General features: G+C 41.8%; 1 protein-coding gene across 3 annotated transcripts in view; it reads right to left on the reverse strand.

Moving 5' to 3' along the window:
• Positions 1-4626: 4626 nt before the first annotated feature.
• Wdr81 (WD repeat domain 81) overlaps positions 4627-23259 on the reverse strand; it is a 203454-nt gene continuing 184821 nt past the window's right edge. For all 3 annotated transcript variants that reach the window (XM_070091060.1, XM_070091059.1, XM_070091061.1), the window contains 2 exons: positions 20683-20789; positions 4627-5008 (listed from right to left, as the gene is read on the reverse strand). In XM_070091060.1, coding sequence (XP_069947161.1) covers positions 4777-5008; positions 20683-20789 — 339 coding nt within the window. In that variant the 3' untranslated portion in view covers positions 4627-4776. The remainder of the gene's footprint in view (positions 5009-20682; positions 20790-23259) is intronic.

The following is a 23259-nucleotide window of genomic DNA, read 5'->3' on the forward strand; positions in this document are numbered from 1 at the left end:
ATCTTTTAATTTTAATAATTTTCAGTTTTTTATACAGTGGTACCCCGAGTTTCGAACTGCTCCCAACTCGACCAGTTATGTAAGTGTATTATTGTAAGTGCTTTTGTAAGTGTATTTTTGAGGGTCTGAAACGGATTAATTTACATTATTCCTTATGGGAACAAATTCGTTTGGTATCCATACTTGAACAGCCTTCTGGAACGAAGAAAGTTTGAAACTCTGGGTACCACTGTATTTCTTGGTAGGCATTGTGAATGAAATTAACCGAATGTAGTACCATAGTAAACACTGTCTTATAAATATATTTTAATACCATATATACACACTTATATTAGAAAATACAGTATCACTAATAAGCTCTTACTTTATTTAGAACTATAACATTATGAGTGGATAAAATTAACAAGATGTACAGTAATAAAATAAGTTAAAAAGTACATCATATCACCTAATATCTGTTTTTCTTTTAATGTTAAAGCTACATAAAGTCAATACTGTGGCTGGAACAGTTCACAAATATCCTGCACCTAAGAGAGGAGACTTATGATGATAATTTTGTCCATCCATTGTGAAGTTGAGAACAAGAGATTTCACTGTACAGAGCTGTATAGCCCTTGTGGCTTAGCGCTTCTTTTTGATTATAATAATAATTCACTGTACATATACAGCACGTAGATTATATGATAATTACAGTCATGAAGCCTAATATTGGCATTACACATACACAGTAATAGTCATATTATTATTATTATTATAATCAAGGGGGAAGCGCTAAACCCGGAGGATTATACAGCGCCTGGGGGGGGGATGTGGAAGGCATTCAGGCTTAATTCGGGGAACTGGAGCACAGATCCAATTCCCTAAATCAAGAGCCCCTCACCAACATCAAGAGTAATAGTCATAATACTGTGGCAAAACAAATGACAATCTTCTACTTATTATCATGAGGGACCAAAATTTTGTTTATAGTTTCCTCTCAAAAATGTGGGTTATTAGAGAATTAAGAATTTAATTTTTGAAAAATTCATTCTGTCCATTCAGGATTAAAATAAGTGAATGCAAAAAAACAACAAATTGTCATTAGCACTTAATTAAATGAGATTAATTATGTACAGTGAGGCATGAGCAACTATAAACTAAAGCTTTTCTTCTAATTCTTTGTTTGATCTCTTACAGTTTTACTCTTCCACATACTCAAAATAAATATAAAAATCTTAGCTACACACCAAATGGCATGAGTAACTAAACATACACAAGTATTATCTACTGTTTTGTTTAAATCCCAATAAGATTAATTTTTGTTAATGTCAATGTCATGGAATTTTGTAATGCATCATTGAATCCTATGCAGGATTTGAAGTGCTCTGTACCATATTATAACTAAAAATATACAAATAATATTTCTACTGTTCTTCATCATATTGAAAGCTAGCTAGCTGTGTATGTATTGTGTTATATACATATATTACAGTATATATTTCAAACATAAATGTTTTATATGCTGTGAAAATAAATACTATTAACCCTTTGACTGTCGCGGTCGTATATGTACGTCATAGGAGATACAGTGTTTGACGTATCTATACGCATAAATTCTAGCGGCTTCAAATCAAGCAGGAGAAAGCTGGTAGGCCCACATGTGAGAGAATGGGTCTCCATGGTCAGTGTGCACCATATAAAAAAAATCGGGGAGCCAGTGGTGCATTGTGGGAATACCATTTCAGTCGTCCTTTTTCAGCATGTCTAGCGGTAAGAAATATGTGACTTCCCTGGAAATCTGGGACTCTTCTCTTCCCAAGTGATGCTCTAACACAGATGGAAGTGTCAATGAAGATCAATTTCATGATTTCGAGGAGTTTGAGACTAAAAGCAATAGAGGAGGTGGAGGAGGAGGAGGAGGAGGAGGAGGAAGAAGAGGAGGAGGAAGGAAGGAGGAAGAGGAAGGAAGGAGGATGAGGAAGGAAGGAGGGAGGAGAAGGAAGGAGGGAGGAGGAGGGAGGAGGAGGAAGGAGGGAGGAGGAGGAAGGAGGGAGGGTGGAAGGAGGGAGGAGGAAGGAGGGAGGAGGAAGAAGGAGGGAGGAGGAAGAAGGAGGGAGGAGGAGGAAGGAGGGAGGGAGGAAGGAGGGAGGAGGAGGAAGGAGGGAGGAGGAGGAAGGTGGAAGGAGGAGGAGGAAGAAGAAGAAGAAGAAGAAGAAGAAGAAGAAGAAGAAGAAGAAGAAGAAGAATAAGAATAAGAAGAAGAATAAGAATAATAATAATACCTAATAATAATAATATGTTCCCTTGAGGCATGAAAACAGTTCACCCCATGACAGTGACAAGATAAGGGGAGATAACATCTGGTAAGAGCTGACCTTTGATGAGCATAAACGAGGGTGGAGGGAGGGGGGCAGCTGTCCATCTGTCAAGAGCCAGGAGGAGGAGGAGGAGGAGGAGGAGGAGGAGGAGAAGAAGAAGAAGAAGAAGAAGATGAAGATGAAGATGAAGAAGAAGAAGATGAAGATGAAGATGAAGATGAAGATGATGATGACGACGAACAAACATTTGTCTGTCTGCCAAACTCCCTGTCTATCCGTCTAGCTCTGTCTCAGAGAGAGCCACAAGACTGTGTCATCATCACGTTTACTCACATCTTCAAGCAGAGTATAGCACTTTGTCTGGATTTTTTGGGTTATCCTAGGTAATTTACACTATGTATAGTTGTATTTATGTGTACCTGTGAGACAGAGATAGACAGAGAGAAAGAGAGACAGATTGAAAGAGATAGAATGAGGGAGAAAGATAATTAGATAGAATGGAGGGGGAAGCAGCATCCGACCCCATTGTTTTGACAGGCGGTAGGGGGAGTGACTAATGAGACAATGTCATTTTGACAGCTGCCGACTCCTGACTCAAAACAATTATAAGCCACACACTCGCACACAAGACAAGCTTGCTGAAGGGTGATAATAGCAGTTTTATGAAAGTATCTAGTGACTATATATGTGTATATATATTATAGAAACCAGAAGCAAGAAGGGAAGGCAGGAATGAAGGAAGGACTAGATGAAAGGAAGGAAAAAAGTAATGAAGGACAGATGAAGGAATGTAGGAAGAGAGGTGGAATGCCCTCCAGGTAGGAAAGGAATGAAGGAAATTAGGAAGGAAGGAATGATGACACACGACCATTTACCTAGGATAACTACATGACACAACTGCCTGCTAATACTTTGAAGAAAACTGCTCAGACGAGGTATTTTGTCTTTGCACATAAAAAAAAATTCAACAAAAATGCACACACACTGATTTTATGTGTGAGAGTGTAAAACACCACTGTGTATGACGCCATGTTTTATGTGTGAGAGTGTAAAACACCACTGTGTATGACACCATGTTTTATGTGTGAGGAGTGTAAAACACCACTGTGTATGACACCATGTTTTATGTGTGAGGAGTGTAAAACACCACTGTGTATGACACCATGTTTTATGTGTGAGGAGTGTAAAACACCATTGTGTATGACACCATGTTTTAAGTGTGAGAGTGTAAAACACCACTGTGTATGACACCATGTTTTATGTGTGAGAGTGTAAAACACCACTGTGTATGACACCATGTTTTATGTGTGAGGAGTGTAAAACACCACTGTGTATGACACCATGTTTTATGTGTGAGAGTGTAAAACACCACTGTGTATGACACCATGTTTTATGTGTGAGGAGTGTAAAACACCACTGTGTATGACACCATGTTTTATGTGTGAGAGTGTAAAACACCACTGTGTATGACACCATGTTTTATGTGTGAGGAGTGTAAAACACCACTGTGTATGACACCATGTTTTATGTGTGAGAGTGTAGAACACCACTGTGTATGACACCATGTTTTATGTGTGAGAGTGTAAAACACCACTGTGTATGACACCATGTTTTATGTGTGAGGAGTGTAAAACACCACTGTGTATGACACCGTTTTATGTGTGAGAGTGTAAAACACCACTGTGTATGACACCATGTTTCACAGAGTTCTACAAGCTGCAGAACTTCTAGGAGTATGTTCAGTGACTGTATATTGGTATATATATTATAGAACAATAGTAATAAACAATTTTTTGTATTGTTTGTTTTTGTAAACAAGTTTTGTAAACAATATATTGATAATTATGTTTGTGTGCTTATTGTGTTGTATACAACGAGTGTATATATGTACATTGCACCTTACTTTGGTCTCACAGGCCACATAAGTTATGTGAAAAAATAAAATAGTGAAAAAAACAACAAACCTTCAAATACAAGTAAACTAAAGTTTACCGGGTGAGCAGCAGTCGCCGCTGTTGCCATACGCGGCTCATTTTCTGCAAACTTCATGCCTCTATATCTCGGTAAGTACTGATGGGAAAATTTTTTTTGGGGGACTAAAACAATCAGAAAAATAATCTTAACATTTTCATAAGAAAAAATAATTTTTTTTTTTCGAATATTTTGCGACACCAGGAGACACTTCAGGATTGGGCCCTTCGACAGTCAAAGGGTTAATATCAGTAGGATACCATTATAAAATCCTGAATGTAAATCATATAACAGAATTATAATTTAAATTTTGAAAGACACATGCACTGAAAATCTAAATTTAAAGCACAATTTACACTGTGTTTCTTTTTAAGCATGTAGTTAAATATTTACATTGCAAGACTAATTGTATTATAAAAATAATTAATTTATTGTGAGGGGAATGGATTTACAGAGATTAGGGTCACTAAGTATAGTAATGGTATGAGTTTAATTTAAGCAAGGTATTTTAACACAGTAGTCTTATAGTCCCATTATCAGCTCCAAGAAGTAGTAATCGATTGAGTGGTAAAACAGCCATTGTAGTTAAAACACCTCGGAATGTGTCCGAGCGTAATCTTGTAGAGGAGAAAGATGCAGTAGGGGAAACAGAAGTGTGAACTCCAATGCGGTTAGCAGTAGTGCCTGTGATCACTTCTTCTCCATAAAGACAGATGAGATGGACTGGTTCTGTTGGACCCCTGGAAAAAATATAAAGGTTTATTTACAATGGTAAATAAAAAACATTTAACTCAAGCCATGTTAATCATATGTAAGAGATTTATTATGCATCACTATTATGCATACTGTATTTAGGAAATACAGTAGACCATCAATTAACACACATTCCTCTGACATGTTTTCTCCATTACGCTACTGCGGCATTTTTTCGACTAACGCTTCATATAGTTCAACTAACATGGTTCCACTTCTGGTAACTCCTTAATGTCTTGAACATGTACTCACTGAAGTGGAGGAGAAAGATACTTTATAATATATACCTGAAAAGTACTCATGGGCTTGGTCCCAAATCTGCACACTGCCATAATATACTGGAGAGAGAGATATGGGAAGAAGTGCAAAATAAACCCAGTGAAAAAGCAGAAGTGCAGTGGGCACAATAAGGGGACACTGTATTAACATCCGTGGCCCTATATTATTCAACATCTTACCAGAAGATATCAGAAACACTGCTGAAACAAGTGTAGAAGTTTTAGAGAAAACTGGACAAGTATCTTCACCCCATGCCAGATGAACCAGGCTGTGATGGATATGTGGGGCAGTGGGCAACAACAACCTGGTTGACCTGGATAGCATGACGAGCCTGGCTCTGAGAGTAGTAAGACTCTCAAAACTTATCAAAGGTATGTAATATGTCAATTTGACTTTTTTGGGTTATCCTAAGTAATTTACACAATCTATGATAACTGTACTTAAGTGTACCTGTGCCTGAATAAACTTACTGTGCTCAAATGTAAGCTTGCTGAAGACAATGTTTATATACATATTGAGAGAGCAGACCCGAACTGCACCTGTCCATGAGACGACTGTTTATATACCCTTTTTCTTCTTCATAAATATCTGTGCATCAGTTTACCTGGTAAACTGGTATTGCAAATACACTATGAAGTGTGAGGGTTTATTGCTATTGTTCCTCTTCAAGGGGGGCTCCTTGGCGTGGTGAAGAGGCTCTTGGTCTGAGGAATTAGACCTGTCGTTCTCCTTCCTCAGACCGAACCTAATTACCCCCCAATCCCCCCTTCCCTATCCCATCCTTCCCTTTTCCTTTCCTCCTCCTCTTCACCACCCCTCCCTTTTGCCCTTCGGGATTTTTTCCCACAGGCACACTAGTTCCTAGGTAGGGGAAAGGGTACCGGGGTCCATCCCATTCCGTTGAGGTTCTTGGCGGTGGCGTAGTTTGCCGTGGAATCTGGATTGCCTGGGGATGTCCCGATCCTTCTCCGGTATCTCGGAGGGTGGCTTTGGGTGTGTCTCGGGCAACGGGTGTATCTCTGGAAGCCACCTTTCGGATTCCGGGGGTGGTGGCTGAAGGAGGTATGCTTTGTGGCGGATATCCGGCCACCCTCTCTTTTGTCCACCGAGGTAGCTCGGCAGATGTGAGGTTGCTATACCGGATTACTAGTTTACTGGCATGATGGGTAGGGTATGGCACAGGTTCCATGCTGCATCTACGTTACTAGCGGTGCTGAGGTCCTCTTGGGTGCGGAGGGAGATTTCTGGCCCTTTCATTCCTCCTAGGAACTATCCCTCCCGTCCCCCCTTTTTTTTTATTCTTTTTTTTCTTTTATTTTTTTCTTAAAAACAAAAAGAAAGAAATAACCTAACCATGGCAGCCCCAGTCCATGAACCTGATACCCCCGGGCCCCTTCTTGATACCGCACCCCGTTCTGACCCCGCCTCGTTTTTGGACCACTCTTCGGACACTCCTAATGCACCTGTACCTTTTGCTGGTGCTGTTTCCTCACCCGCTTCAGGTACTGAGGTCTCGACTGACTCCTTCGATTTATCTGACCTCCGCTCTCCTTTGACTATGCTTCCGGCCTCTCCCTCTACGGTGCGGCAATTTTCGAATCGCCGGCCCATTCCACGTCGGACCAACTCTGGTCCCACGCCTAAACGCCAACGACAATTACCTGCTGATGATACTTCTCCACCGTCTCGTTCTTCTCAGAAAAGATCGACACGTCCTGCAGTCCCTTTCCACGCTCAGTTTCAGAATGCACAATGGACTAAATTCTTCACTTTACGACCGACTTCCTCTACTGCCTATCTTTCCAACCACAGTATTGGCAAGGCACTCCTATGCCATGTTGGTAAAGATATTTCTTTTCATGCTCTTAAGAGCGGTATGCGCATCATCACTGTACAGAATGCTACCCAAGCTCATGATCTTTCTCTTCTTTCCCATATTGATACTGTTCCTGTCACTATTGAAAAACATCATTCCCTCAATTCTTGTAGTGGTACCGTCATTCTGCCCCATACCATAGTTCAACAAAATTTCCAGACATGTGGCAATGACATTCTTGAACAGCTGGAACTCCAAGATCTCCCAATCCTCAAGGTAGACACTTATGTTCTTCCTGCCCATGGGCGGAGACGATACCCTAGCAATGTGGCTTGTTGTTTAACTTTTGACAGCCGTGAACTCCCATCCTCAGTTTATGTAGCAGGACATCGGTTACAAGTTCGAAAGGTGATCCCTACACCACAACAGTGTAGAAATTGCTGGCGATTTGGCCATCCAGTGAAATATTGCAGATCCATAGCCGAATGCCCAGTCTGTGGTGCCTATGACCATTCTAATACGTCTTGCAATCGGCCTCCCTCTTGCCTTAATTGTTATGAGGCTCACCCTTCGTACTCTCGCCGTTGCCAAGTCTACTTAAATGAGTGGGAAATCCGTTACCTCAAAGAGGCAGAAGGTCTCACTTATGCCATGGCAGTTTCTCATCTCCGCCTCCAAGGGAGACTACCTCGTGTTTCAAAATGTCCCCCCACTTCTGGGGTCCCATCTTCTGCAGCCTCCTCTGTGGTTACCTCTCCCATAGTCACTCCTGTATCTAATTCTTTTGCTGTCCTAGGCTCAGACGTCTCTACTTCAACGACTCAGTCTGTTCACGCTTCTTCATGTTCTCCCTCACAAGCCTCAGTATCGACGAGATCTCGTACGACACCTCCTCCCAATCGTCCCTCTACTTCTCGGAAGTCAAAAAAAGGTCCTTTAACCCCTCCTTTCCTTCTTCCACCTCCTCATTTTACCTTCCCTGTCTCTGTACCTGGTTCTTCCCCTCTCACTGGCTCTGTTACAAGTGTAGAGGTTCACCCTCCTCCTTGTACTGTACCTTCCTCCCCTGTTCCCTCCCAAGTTTCTTCCTCTTCTGCCTCTTCTGTCCCCTTCCACGCTTCTTCTCCAGTTCCCTCCACCCTTTCACCCCCCTACCTTGGTACAGTCCATTGCAGTTCCAATCTTTACTCATCCTCCCCCTACCATCTCAATATTGTCTCCCATGCAACGTCTCTGAAGCAATCTCTGAATATATTGCAGAGTCCAAACCATCAATGGACACTGATCCACCCTCTGTTCCTTCTCTCTCCTCTCCTCCATCTGCGCAACTCCTTTCTTCACAGCGCACCGTTCCTTCGCTGCTTGAACTTTTTCCGCTGCCTCCGCATGTGGACTTTTCTAACCCCTCTCGTCTGTAGGAACCTTTACCTGCGGATTTCAGGAATCTTTATCATTGCCAATCATGGCCTATTTACAGTGGAATATACGCGGCCTCAGGGGTAATCGGGGTGAGCCTCAGATGTTACTCTCCCAGTTTTCCCCTGTTGGTGTTTGCTTACAGGAACCAAAATTACACTCTGCTGTTATCTATCCCATCTCAGGCTATAATTTATTGTATTCTTCAGATCCTTTTCCTGATGGGACCTTTAATGAAAGTGCCCTTCTTCTACGCACTGATATTCCGTACCATCAGCTATTTGTTCGTACTTCGCTGCATTACACAGCAGCCCGTATCCACCTGCATAGGTGGTATACGCTCTGTTCTTTTTATCTCTCTCCTTCTCGGGCATTATCTATTCTGGATACTGCCTTTCTTGTTTCGTCATTAGCGCCACCACTTCTGTTACTTGGCGATTTTAATGCCCATCATTTCCTCTGGAGGGGGGGGGGTTCACTGTGATTTCCGTGGCATTCAGTTAGAGGCTTTTCTTGTTACCCACCCCCTCCATGTTTTAAATATAGGTACTCGCACCCATTTTGATCCTCGGACTCACTCTCTCTCTTGCATCGATCTCCCAGTCTGCTCTTCCTCCGCCGCATTAGACTTCATCTGATCTGTTCTCCCGGATTTACATGACAGATATCATTTCCCAATCATTCTTACTTCCCCTTCATATTCACCACCTCTTCGTATCCCATGCTGGCAATTTGATCAGGCAAATTGGAACCTTTACTCACAACTAACTGTTTTTAGTGAGGTTCCTTCTTCGTCCTCCATTGATGAGCTTTTACACCTCTTCTCATCCTCCGTTTTAACCGCAGCTTCTCATTCTATACCCCAAACTTCGGGCAGGCATTCTCAGAAATGCGTGCCTTGGTGGTCTTCTGCTTGTGCTCGTGCAGTACGTTTGAAACGCGCTGCATAGGGCAGGTACCGGTACAATAGAACCATGGAGAGACTTCTTGATTTTAAGCAGAAGCATGTGATTGCTCGCCGTGTCATCTGTGACGCTAAACGCACTTGCTGGCGAGATTATGTCTCCACCATCACCTCTGCTTCCTCTATGAGTGCAATCTGGAAAAGAAGTACGAAAACTGAGTGGTAAATATTCTCCTGACCCAGCTCCTGTTCTGTGGGTTGCCGGTGTTGATATAGCAAACCCACTAGATGTTGCCAATGAAATTGGCAATCATCTGGTCCGTATTTCTCAGGGGCTCCATCTATGCCCCTCATTTCTTTCCTCAAAGTCTGCCAGAGAGTTAGCACCCTTGGACTTTTCTTCTCTCAGAGAAGAACAGTATAATGTGCCTTTTGCACTTCAAGAACTGGAGGCAACACTCTCAGCTTGCCGATCATTGGCAGCTGGGCCCAACGACATTCATATTCGTATGCTACAACATTTACATCAGTCAGCCCTTGCAGTCCTATTATGCCTTTTCAATCTTATTTGGTCACAAGGAGTTCTTCCACAGCTGTGGAAATCTGCCATTGTTCTCCCTTTCCACAAACCAGGCAGTACGGGACATGAAGCCTCCCATTATCGTCCCATTGCTCTTACCAGTGCAGTTTGCAAAGTGATGGAACGCCTGGTAAATAGACGTTTAGTGTGGTATTTAGAGACACACGACAGTCTCTCCACTTGTCAATATGGCTTTCATAAGGGACGTTCTACCATAGACCCCTTACTACGCTTGGATACGTATGTTCGTAATACCTTTGCGAATAACCACGCAGTTACTGCCATATTTTTTGACCTTGAGAAGGCATATGACACAACTTGGAGGTATAACATTTTGGCCCAAGCCCACTCCTTAGGCCTCCGAGGCAATCTACCATCCTTCCTTAAGAACTTTTTAACTGATAGACATTTCCGTGTTCGGGTTAATAATGTGCTCTCCCCGGACTTTATCCAAGCTGAAGGTGTCCCCCAGGGATGTGTTCTGAGCACAACACTTTTTCTCCTTGCTATTAATGATTTGGCCTCTAGTCTTCCATCAAATATTTGGTCATCACTCTATGTTGATGACTTTGCTATTGCCTGTGCAGACGCTGACTGTCACCTCATTACAGTTTCTCTCCAGCATGCGGTCGACCGTGTTTCCAATTGGGCCACCACACATGGGTTTAAATTTTCCAGCACTAAAACCCACCAAATTACTTTCACTAGACGCTCTGTCATCTCCGATCATCCTTTGTACCTCTATGGCTCCCGTATCCCTGAACGTGATACAGTCAAGTTTCTAGGCCTCCTCTTTGACCGTAGGTTATCCTGGAAACCTCACATTACCTCTCTGAAGGCAACTTGTCACAGCCGACTGAACCTTCTTAAAACCCTTGCTCATCTTTCATGGGGAGCTGATCGTCGAACCCTCCTTCACCTACATTCCACCCTCATTTTATCAAAACTTGATTATGGTGACCAGATCTATTCAGCGGCATCTCCTGCTACTCTCTCTAGCCTTAACCCCATTCATCACCAAGGATTACGTTTATGCCTTGGTGCTTTTCGCTCTTCCCCTGTTGAGAGCCTCTATGCAGAAGCGAACGTTCCATCCTTATCCGATCGCCGTGATGCCCATTGCCTTCGCTACTATGTACGCTCTCATGATCTCCGCAATCCTTCCATTTATAGAATGGTCACCGATATTAGTAGACATTCTTTATTTGTTCACCGCCCCTGTTTACTCTGTCCCTTCTCTTTTTGCCTACATTCGCTCCTGTCTTCTCTTCACTTATCACCTTTCTATGTTCATGGAGCATCTCACTTTTCCCTACCCCCCTGGGAAGTTCCAGCTGTTCGAGTCTGTTCTTTCTCTCTCCCTTGCTCGAAAGCCCAACTGTCTACGGTCGCTTCCTGCTCTCTTTTTCTTGACCACTTCCACTCTCATGTACGCTCTCATGATCTCCGCAATCCTTCCATTTATAGAATGGTCACCAATATTAGTAGACATTCTTTATTTGTTCGCCGCCCGTTTACTCCGTCCCTTCTCTCTTCACCTACATTCCCTCCTGTCTTCTCTTCAATTACCACCTTTCTATGTTCATGGAGCATCTCACTTTTCCCTACCCCCTGGGAAGTTCCAGCTGTTCGAGTCTGTTCTTTCTCTCTCCCTTGCTCGAAAGCCCAACTGTCTACGGTCGCTTCCCGCTCTCTTTTTCTTGACCACTTCCACTCTCATTCTCATGCCATTGCAGTGTACACATATGGCTCTAAGTCTTCTGATGGCATAGGATTCGCAGCAGTGTTTCTGGACAGTGTCTACGAGGGCATTTACTATCTTCGGCTAGTATTTTTACTGCTGAATTGTATGCCATTCTTGCAGCACTTATCCGTATTGCATCTAGGCCTGTGTCATCATTTGTGGTTGTCTCAGACTCCCTTAGTGCGTTACAGGCTATACAGAAATTTGATACACCTCACCCGTTAGTCCTCCGTATCCAACTATGGCTACGCCGCATCTTTACCAAGCATAAAGATATTGTTTTTCGTTGGGCCCCTGGTCATGTTGACGTACAGGGCAATGAACAGGCAGACACTGCTGCACGGTCAGCAGTATATGACCTACCAGTTTCACATAGAGGTATCCCATTTACGGACTATTTTGCTGCAATAGCTACCCACCTTCACACCCGTTGGCAACAACGTTGGTCTACTCTGCTCGGTAACAAACTTCAATCTATTAAACCAAGTATAGGTTACTGGCCGTCTTCTTGTCACCAGTGTTGAGGTTGGGAGACTACTCTCTCCCGTCTTCGCATTGGTCATACTCGTCTTTCTCATGGAGAGGCGCCCTGCTCCTCTCTGTGAGAATTGTCAGGTTCCATTATCAGTCAGCCACATTCTGTTAGACTGCCCACTTTATCAACGAGCATGCAGAATTTACCTCCGTCGTCGTCTTCGCTCCGCTGCTCTCTCTTTACCTTCCCTTCTCGCTGATGGACCCACCTTTCATCCGGACTCTCTCATTGACTTTTTGACAACAACTGACTTACTTCACAAACTCTGATACCTTCAGCCCTTTCTACCTCAATCTCTTACTACCCTCTACCCCCGCACTATCCCCTGCCCCGCTGTTTTCTGTAACCTACTGATCATCCCTCCCCCCTCCTGCCGCCCAATACCCTCGCTTCCTTCCCTACCCTGCAGCGCTGTATAGCCCTTGTGGCTTAGCGCTTCTTTTTGATTATAATAATAATGTTGCTATTATTGTTGTTGTTGGGCATTAAGGGCTAACAGCCTGTGAATATACCACCCACCCTTCCTTACAGTGATATTTTAGAAATAATTTCATTATAGTCCTCTACTGTAATAAATTTATTAATATATCATAAATAATTTATATTTGCAAAAGCAGTCTAGTAAGTTTATTTCACAGCAGTGAGAAATACAATGGCCCAGGGGCCATCACAACCCTCAACCCAAAAATAACAATAACATGCCGATAGCCTTGAAAAGCTTTACTTAATTTTTTTTTTTTTCACGTTTTCTTGGATAGCTTGCATTTATATTGTGGTGGGTATTACTGTAGACATGTTTATTTAGTAAAAAAATCAGACAGTCTATCATATTTTTACACACACATTGTACAGAATTTCTGACTACTCCAGTACAACTATGAACTTGAGTGCCAAAGCCTCAACCATCCACCTCAGCTGTTTTAACTTTTAAGGTTTAAATATGATATTCCAAGGACCCCAGTGGAAATAAGTCACTGACTCTTTTTGGGGTTATCCTAGGTAATCCACACATATACCTGCTGTTATGTATAATAATTTATGTAACTGTATTGCACCTGTACCTGATAAACAATCCACAACCTTCCACCTCAGCCCAGTACGGCCACAGTAACCCTCTCCACTCTGTTCAGAATCACTGATATATACGTACTAACAATCCCAATACAAGGTAAGAAATAATACTTCTGTAACATGCGTATCCATAAGCAATGCATTAAATATAATATATCATGACACTGAGTAACAATTATATTAACATTTTCATTTCTGTATGTTTTGGAAACCTGAAAAACAAAGTTATTTGGCATTTTTGGGGGTCCCAGGAACATAACTATTCTTCCCCTAAGTTCTTCAGTTTAACACAGTGTTTTCAGGAACATAACTAGAGTGTTAATTGACAGTCTACTCTACCCACAAATGTATAAAAAGACACAAATGCAACTTAGAAGAAACATTTAAATAGGAAACATTTTGGTTTTCAGCAGCTTTAACACTGGATTGCTAAAGCTCTTTGTGAGGAAAGCTTTCCAATTAAAAGGTTTTCATAAGTTGCATGTGCTTTCTATTGAGATTTTGCAGTCTTATGACTAGTTAGCTCACACTGCTCAGCCACACCAGATATGACTCCTCATGAATGTATATTGATAGGTTATGCAATAAACTTGTGATCTGCATCATAACATGGTGAACATTATACTTGTTTACATTGGGTATATACTTGGGGCAGGAAAAAAAAATACACAAACTAAGCAGACATTATATTACACAGTTGTACCTATTATAAGTTTTATCAAGTACTGTACTGGTAAAACTGCATTTATAAAAAGATCTGCTCTTGCTATATGTCTTTTTCCAGTATGTGTTGGTGTGCCAGCTCACTCCAACTAGTAGGCCACTGCTCTTCTATTATAATTTTTTAATTACCTGGGGTAGCACATTGCTATTTTGTAAATGTTTGCAAGGTCAAGTTTCACCATGATCATGAACCCTTCACTGCCGTAGTGGAATTTTCCTTAACCCTTCGAGGGTCGAGACCCTCAATCCTGAACTTGTTCTCAGGGTCGAGAAATATTAGAAAAAAAATTATTTTTTATTACCAAAATCTTAAGAATAATTTTCTAAGTGTTATTAGGCCAAATTTTTTTTTTCGATCAATACTTACCGAGATATAGAGGCATGAAGTTGACAGAGTATATACTACTACTACTAATAATAATAATAATAGTTTACTTGAAGCATGGTGTAAGACGAATGTCACCACTGCTGACAGTCCTGCAGTGGTTACATTTGATAAGCATGCACTGCTTTGGCTTCACTTGTTTTCACTGTTACACATAAACATGTCTGTCTAGCTCTCTGTCTGTCTATGTAGCTCTCTGTCTGTCTGTCTGTCTCAGAGAGAGCCACTCATGAACCAACAGGTACTACACATGATGCAGACGTCTGATTCCTGAACAAGTAAAAATAGTGAAAATATGTATTACTTGCCAGTCATGCTTAGTATGCATTATATCTACAAGCACAGCATAGCACTTTGTCTGGATTTTGGGGGTTATCCTAGGTAATTTACATTATGTATCATTGTATTTATGTGTACCTGTGAGACAGATATAGATACAGACAGACAGACGGAGATAGACACAGTCAATCAGCCAGCCAGCCGCCGCTGCCCAGCCATGTTGTTTACACAGAACCACACTGTCTTCCCCACCACAGATGCTCCCTTCCCCACTATCCACACTGTCTTCCTCACCACCCACATGCAAATAAGTCATTTGTCTGACTTTTCTGGGTTATCCTAGGTAATCTACACATAACAACCTATGTTTACACAAGCCCATGCAGCCTTCCCCACCACCCACACTGTCTTCCCCACCACCCACATGGATATAAGTCGCTTTGACTTTCTTGGTGGAAGGTTGATAATGGTGTGGGTTTTCATCACTATTTCTGGCATCCTGGTTATTACTTTCTGTCACAAAATCATCAAAACCATTCGATTCATCTTCACTGACACATCAGTCTCTGTTAGAACTATCACTTGGGAAGGAGAGGGTCCCAATTTGCTGGAGAGTGAGGTATTCCTTACTGCTTGGCTTGGTGGCCAAGGTGCACTGAATTACCACTCCCACAATACAATGCGGGTTGCTCGATTTTTTCCTACTGCGCACACTCGCCACGCAGACTCCATTCTCTTACATGAAGGCCTACCAGCTTTCTCCCACTCGATCTTAAGGTGCTAGAATTTTGGCATATAAGTACAGGACTGACCCTAGGTGTTAAGCCATACACGTACGGGACCGACCCTGAAAGGGTTAAAGGGAACATCTATGAACAAAGTCTGCCTCTTTTCTGGACCTTTATTGAACAGTCATTTCTCGGCTCTTAATTAAAATTTACTACTTAATCATTAACAATTATACTAAGCTGTGTGTGTGTACATTAACCCTTTCAGGGTCCAAGGCCAAAATCTGAAGTGGTGCTCCAGTGTCCAAGAAATTTTGAAAAAAAAAAAAAAAAAAATTATTTTTTCTTACAGAATTAAAGAGCATATTTTTGTGAAGGTAATAAGACAAAAAAAAAATCTGATCAGTACTTACCGAGATACAGTGCCAAGAAGTTTGTCAAAAATGATGTGGTGGCGGCAACATCGACGAATTCCACATACGAGCATTACATTATTTTGTGGTTTTAGTTGTTTTTTCTTTTCTTTTCCATTTTTTTTCTATTCCTACTAACATTTGGGGCCTGAGAGACCAATACTGTATATAATGTATATATAAACTCACTGTATTGAACACAATAACCGCACTAAAGTTATTATTATATTATTGTTTACCACTGTTGTTTATTACAATAAACATGCACAAATATTGTGTAATACTAATGTTCTATCATATATTTACATATTTACAATCACTGGACATGGTTTTAAAACTGCTGGAGCTTGTGGAACTCCTTGAAACAAGGCACCATGCACAGAGGCACCTTACATTCCTCACACATAAACCGAGTGTCTTTGCGTCTTTGTTGCCATCGTTCTGTTTGTGCACAGACAATGCATCTCTTCTGAGCAAATTTCTTCTTAGTTGAAGGAAGCTGTATTATGAAATGATCACCTTCTCTCCTCAAACGCTTGGGTATATCCTGAGGAATTCGAGGACCATGTTGTATAGCAGGTGTTGTTACCTGGTACTTCATTATGAGTTGTCTGACAACAGACAAACAAAATTCACCATACGGTGGTCTGTTGCCAGTCTTTATTTGGTACATATTATATGCATTGAGCATTGAAATGTCCATGAGATGGAAGAAAAGTTTCATGTACCACTTGTAACTCTTAGGAACACAGTCAACAAAACCAATCTGCATGTCACACTTGTCAACCAAGCGCATGTTTTGTGTATAATCAATCACTGACACTGGTTTTCGAATACGTTCATTAGTCACTCGATCAACTTTGCCACTGTCTTGCATTTCATTACAGTGAATGGTTGTCAACAATGTGACATCTCGTTTGTCATGCCACCGTAATGCCATGATGTCATTGGCACTAAACACCTGCACGTCATCACCACGAGCACCTGCGTTGAGCCTGGGCATATGTTTACGATTAGAACGCACTGTGCCACACACATCTGTCTTGTTCACTCGCATGAAATCACTGAGTAATGGGCTTGTGTACCAGTTATCGGTATATAATGTATGCCCCTTACCAAGATAAGGTGCCATCATGTTTCTCACTACGTCACCTGAGATACCCAATAACATCTTGGTATCTTTCAATGTTTTACTACCCGTGTATACAACAATATCCAACACCAGGCCACTGTCACAATCACAGAGTACAAACAGTTTTATACCAAAGCGTTTCCTCTTGCTCGGTATATACTGCTTGAATGACAGTCTACCTTTGAACAAAATCAAAGACTCGTCAATTACAAGATTCTTGAATGGATAAAAGTATATGCTGAACTTTTGTTTGAGATACATGAAAACATTTCTAATCTTGTATAACCTGTCACTTCTGTCAGGCCTGGTTTTGTCAGAGAAGTGCAACATACGTAAGAGTAAGATAAACCTGTTCACTGGTATGATTTCACTGAAGACCGGGGTAGAAATTAGCCGATCTGTGGACCAGTATGCTTTCATATTATGCTTATAGACGTGAGGCATAAGCATTATTGTTGCAAAAAGCAAATACATTTCTGCAACAGTCGTCTCTTTCCACCTGTGTAGTCTTGACTGTGGTGATAAGATCGTATTTGCCATGGTGTACTCAAAATACTTATTACTTTCCCTGACAATAATTTCCATCAATGGCTGGTCAAAGAATAATTCAAAGAATTCCAGTTCATTGGCCGTGGTTCCAAGGGGACAAGTAGGTAGAATTCCACTTTGAGAATCATCAAAGTGGTGAGGCTTGGGAACAACATTGGGATTTTGCTGCCAATCCCACATACGGTTTGCTGGTGGATACTGGACATCATAGGCTGGTTGTGCGGGTGGTTGTGGTTGTGGTGGGCTGGTGGCTGGCGCTCCGCTTTGTCCTTGAACTGACGAGTCAGCAGCGTGGGTCCCAGCGTGGCCTCGTGAGTCACGCATGGCGGTGCCACTACCATCACCACTAACACCATCCACTGATGCCTGTGGTCTATCCATGCCAAGTGTAGCCACATCATCCTCACTATCACTACCTAAAACTGGTGTTGGGCCACGGGATGTACTCCGGGATGTACTCCGTCCCCTGGGCACAGCATAGGGTACACTACCCGAGCGCATGCGGCGGCGAACATACCGACGCTTCACTGGTGAATATGATTCCTCACTATCACTACTCGATTGATCGTTGAGCGCAATAAAATCACAGTCCACGTCACTATCATCATCATTACTGAAGTCAGAGGCCTGGCCACGCGAAAATATTAGTTTTCTCTTGCGATGAGGAACAACTGACCGTGAGTCACGAGTGCCCACACCAGAGGTAGAAGGTTGAGGATCGTCAGGGTTTTCTGCACTATTATCGATATCCTGGTCATTCTTTTCAGTCACTAACTGATCAAAGCCGTAGAATTCGTCTTCATTTCCACTTCCATCAATGTCAGAACTATCAGATAGGAAGAGGAGAGTCCCAATTTTCCGGGGAGTGAGAGCTGACTTGCGACGAGGCATGGTGAACAAGGGTAACTGAGCCGGCGTTCCCACAATGCTATGCGGGCGCCTAGATTTTTTGTTTATGGCGCACACCCACCACGCAGACCCGTTCTCTCACATGTAGGCCTATGAGCGTTTTCACGCTAAATTTGACGGCGCTAGAATTTTGGCGTTGATCTACGGTTTGGACACTCAACGTAAAGCCATTGATCAACGGGACGGACCCTGAAAGGGTTAATGACTACAAATTCTCATTTGAATGGGACACCCTGCTCTTTTTTTCCCATCATAATTTCCAAAGGGAGAGTGATACCCATGGTTAGTATTTTCACTGCAACAGGGTCTTGACTGATGATGTTCCAACTTATGAGGTTCCACATTAATGATGGTGGCATTTTTGGAACCAATTAATAATTGTGAATAACTTCTAGATAGTTGGTAGACAGCAACTGCCCAGGGAGGTACTGTCCTGCCAAGTGAGTATGAAACAGAAACCTGTGATTGTTTTACATGATGGTAGGATTGCTGTTTTTTTTTTTTGTCTCATACACATGCAAAATTTCAGGTAAGTCTTGATACTTCTACTTACACTTAGGTCACACTACACATGCATGTACAGGCATATATATACAAACCCCTCTTGGTTTTTTCTATTTTCTTTCTAGCTCCCCCTCTTGTTTATTTCTGCTTATCTCCATGGGGAAGTAGAACAGAATTCTTCCCTTGTAAGCCATGCATGTTGTAAGAGGCGACTAAAATGCCGGAAGCAGAAAGATCCTTTTCCTATGTAGCTCCTAGATTGTTTAACAGGTTGCCAGTGTCTGTTCAGAGTCAGGAATTTCATCATGCTTTCAAGTCTCAAATTGAAAGCACATCTTTTTTCCAGAGCAAATGATAATGATCATACTGTCACTCTTGAAAATAAAATTTTGGTATTTTTTCATTATTTTTGTTGTATTTCTGTGTGTGTGTGTGTGTGTGTGTGTGTGTGTGTGTGTGTGTGTGTGTGTGTGTGTGTGTGTGTGTGTGTGTGTGTGTGTGTGTGTGTGTGCGCGCGCGTGTGTGCATGCGTGTGTGTGTGTGCGCGTGCGTGCGTGCGTGCATGCATGTGCGTGCGTGTGCGTGCGTGCGTGCATTTGTGAATTCCTTGAAAAAACAGGCACTCAAGAACAATAAAATTCCAAATTTTTATTATAATTAGCTTCTACTGCTGCTGACGTTTTAGACACATCAGCAGGTAAAGTATGGGGACAGTGGTAGCTCCACTCATATAACCTCCCTCCCCCACTACACCCTCCCTTATATACCTCTCGATTACCTTCCCACGCTATTTACTCAGGCACATTAACCCTAATGCTTTGGTATCTTCACTGCTGAAATATTTTGCCTGCACAGTAAACTTCTTCAACTGACTGAAGAAGTCTGTTGTTCAGGTGAAACATTTTAGCAATAAAGATACTCAGGTGTTACACAGGTGTCTTATCAACTTGTTGATATTATATACCATCTATAATATGATACACTCATACAGGAGGGTCCTGCTTATACAGCAAGTTAGGTTCTGGGCTACCGCTGTAAAGCGAAAACACTGTAAAGTGAAACATAGCTTTTTTTTTTCACTTTCAAATGCATATAAAAGCCTGATAACATGTTTACTCTATCATATATTAAGTGAGCAATAAAGCTTTATAGTGAGTGATGAATATATTTATTTTAGGAAGGCTGAATAAATGAAGTATTGCAAAGCGTGGCCCTCCTGTATAAAGAGTATTGTGTTAGATACAATGTGAGAGAGGGTAGGAGTGAATAGGACTGTGAGAATAAGAGGAGACAGTTCAGTTGTTGCCTGCTTATACACATCTGTACTTCCCTCTACTGTACTTTCTGTTCTTTGTAATTAATATGTACAGTATATACAGCATTCATTACACCATTCACTGTTCAAACCCCCAAAATTAATATTGCTCTGAGGGTTCACTTTAAAAAAAAAAATCTGAAGTGCAAGAAAGCCTTTTTCTGAAGGTAATGACACCACAAGCACAAAATTTGATGGAAAATTTAGTGAATGTCATTTACAACAAACTTGGTTAGGCACTGTCTTGGATGATTAAGACTTAACTGGATTACACACACACACAGTTCAGACAGTACAGATGCATCTATTTCGTTACCTTCTCAATATTTGTCATATCATTAAGGTCTATGAAATATGAAATAATTACATGAAGGTTTACCTGAGGGTGAATTTGAGTTTACTGTCATCCACACTCCACACTGACACGGTTTGGTCCAGGGCTGAGCTGATGAATGTACCATCTTTGTACCACTTCATACAAAGCACCTGACAATAAAGATCATATTATTAGTATTGGAACATGTAGATATAAAACTTTTTACTTCAGTCTGTCTCGTTATGCAGAGAGACACTTATGTACAGTTCAGAACATTTATTAGAAGAAATGTTTCACCATGAGTAGCTAATCCAGAGATAACAAAAAAAGGCACAATACCGTGACTGGAACAATACACAAATAATCCACACATAGAAGAGAGGAGCTTACGACGACGTTTCGGTCCGACTTGGACAATTTACAAAGTCGCACTAACAAAAAGGAGAGGAGGAGGGAGTGTATATATAGGCCAACAGACATTGACAGGAGCAAGAGAGGTAGTGGTGGAGGAAGTAGTAATGGTAGTGGAGTCAGTCAAATAATACTAAGAAAGAGGAGCACTGCAAGGAAGCTAGGGGCCCACAGAGGGTAGGAGCAAGAACACAGAGGGGGGGAAATAATAATGAAGGACAAATACCCAAGGCAGAAGAAAGAAAACCCAAAGAAGAAAGGGGAAAAAAGAATCAGGTTAAGTCACAGGTGTTCTGAAGTTTGGAGCATTTTACAATGTACAGGTCTCCCTCAACATTCACATTTTCCACTTCTGCGGGCTTCGAACATTTGCGAATTCCCAGCCGAATTCCCAATCATATTTAAAATGTCATTACATATGTTAGGAATTGTGGTGGTGGCAGAGTTTGTTTGGAGACAGGACAGGATAGTCCTTCAATAGGACACTAATATCAATTCTATGGCTTGTTTATCTATCACAGTTCATCTAGTATGACATAATAAACAACATTAATAACACAGAAACATGATATATACTCTAGAATGAATAAAATGTCATTATGTCACGAGTGTTGTTGTGTTGGTGTTGGGTGTATAAGGACCACTGAGACGTAAGCCGTACATAGTGGTGGTGGAGGCAGTAGAGACTAGAGACGGCGGTGTTGTCAGTCGCCCTATATAACTCCAACAACATTGGAGGAGTTAGATTCGTGCTGTCCTTTTTCTATCGATTAATCGCTTAACTTACTTGCTACACTGTTAATGCTACACTTTATCACTGGCTGGTGCTATAGCCTTTATTGACTCGTGCTGCTCTAGTATCATACATATTGTAGAATCACTGAAGAAGGCACATTCTTCCCTCTCTCTTCCTCCTCCACTTTGGTACTCTGCTACGAGTTCTTTCTTGAATTCTATAGTCTTTTTCACCTTCTTTACCAAAGAGCTGGCACTAGTACAGTGGACCCCCGCATACCGTTGGCCTTACATAACGTTAAATCCGCATACCGCTAAAAAACCCGCTCAACGCTGTTCGTCTGAGACGCGTCTATGTGCGGCCTGAGCCACGCTCACATGTTCCGCCGGTGGCATTGTTTACCAGCCAGCCTCCGCGGTAACATCCAAGCATACAATCGGAACATTTCGTATTATTACAGTGTTTTTGGTGATTTTATCTGCAAAATAAGTGACCATGGGCCCCAAGAAAGCTTCTAGTGCCAACCCTACAGCAATAAGGGTGAGAATTACTATAGAGATGAAGAAAAAGATCATTGATAAGTATGAAAGTGGAGTGCTTGTCTCCGAGCTGGCCAGGTTGTATAATAAACCCCAATCAACCATCGCTACTATTGGTGGTACAGCTGCTGCTGCTGCTGTACCACCGTCAGCTGCTGCTGCTGCTGCTGTAGTACCGTCTGCTGCTGCTGTAGCATCATCTGCTGCTGCTGTAGCATCGTCTGCTGCTGCTGTAGCACTGTCAGCTGCTGCTGCTGTAGCACTGTTGTTGGTGTGGCTTATTGAGAATACCAAGAAACAATTAACCCCAGAGGATTTGCCACCCAGGATAACCCAAAAAAGTCAGTGTCATCTAACTTATTTCCATTGGGGTCCTTAATCTTGTCTCCCAGGATGCAACCCACACCAGTCGACTAACACCCAGGTGAACAGGAAAAAATGCCTGGAACTAGTGCTCATATTGGTGAATTTAAAGCCAGCAAAGGTTGGTTTGAGAGATTTAAGAATCGTAGTGGCATACACAGTGTGATAAGGCCTGTTCTGGAAGAAAATGCCAAACAGGACCTACAGTACTCAGGAGGAAAAGGCACTCCCAGGACACAGTGTCTCATCAGTCATTGCTGCATCTTCAATAAAGGTAAGTGTCATTTATTCTTCATTTAGTAGAGTAGTACATGCACAATATATATTGTGCATGTACTACTCTACTATTGTGCATGTATCCTTCTCTTTGTGTGTAGGAAAATGTATATTTCATGTGGTAAATTTTTTTTTTTCATACTTTTGGGTGTCTTGCACGGATTAATTTGATTTCCATTATTTCTTATGGGGAAAATTAATTCGCATAACGATAATTTCGCATAACAATGAGCTCTCTTGCACGGATTAATATCGCTATGCGGGGGTCCACTGTACAATATTTTATGATTTTTCATGTGTTTTATGATTGTTCAT

The sequence above is a fragment of the Cherax quadricarinatus genome, chromosome 34 (assembly GCF_038502225.1).
Source record: "Cherax quadricarinatus isolate ZL_2023a chromosome 34, ASM3850222v1, whole genome shotgun sequence".
Lineage (NCBI taxonomy): Eukaryota > Metazoa > Arthropoda > Malacostraca > Decapoda > Parastacidae > Cherax > Cherax quadricarinatus.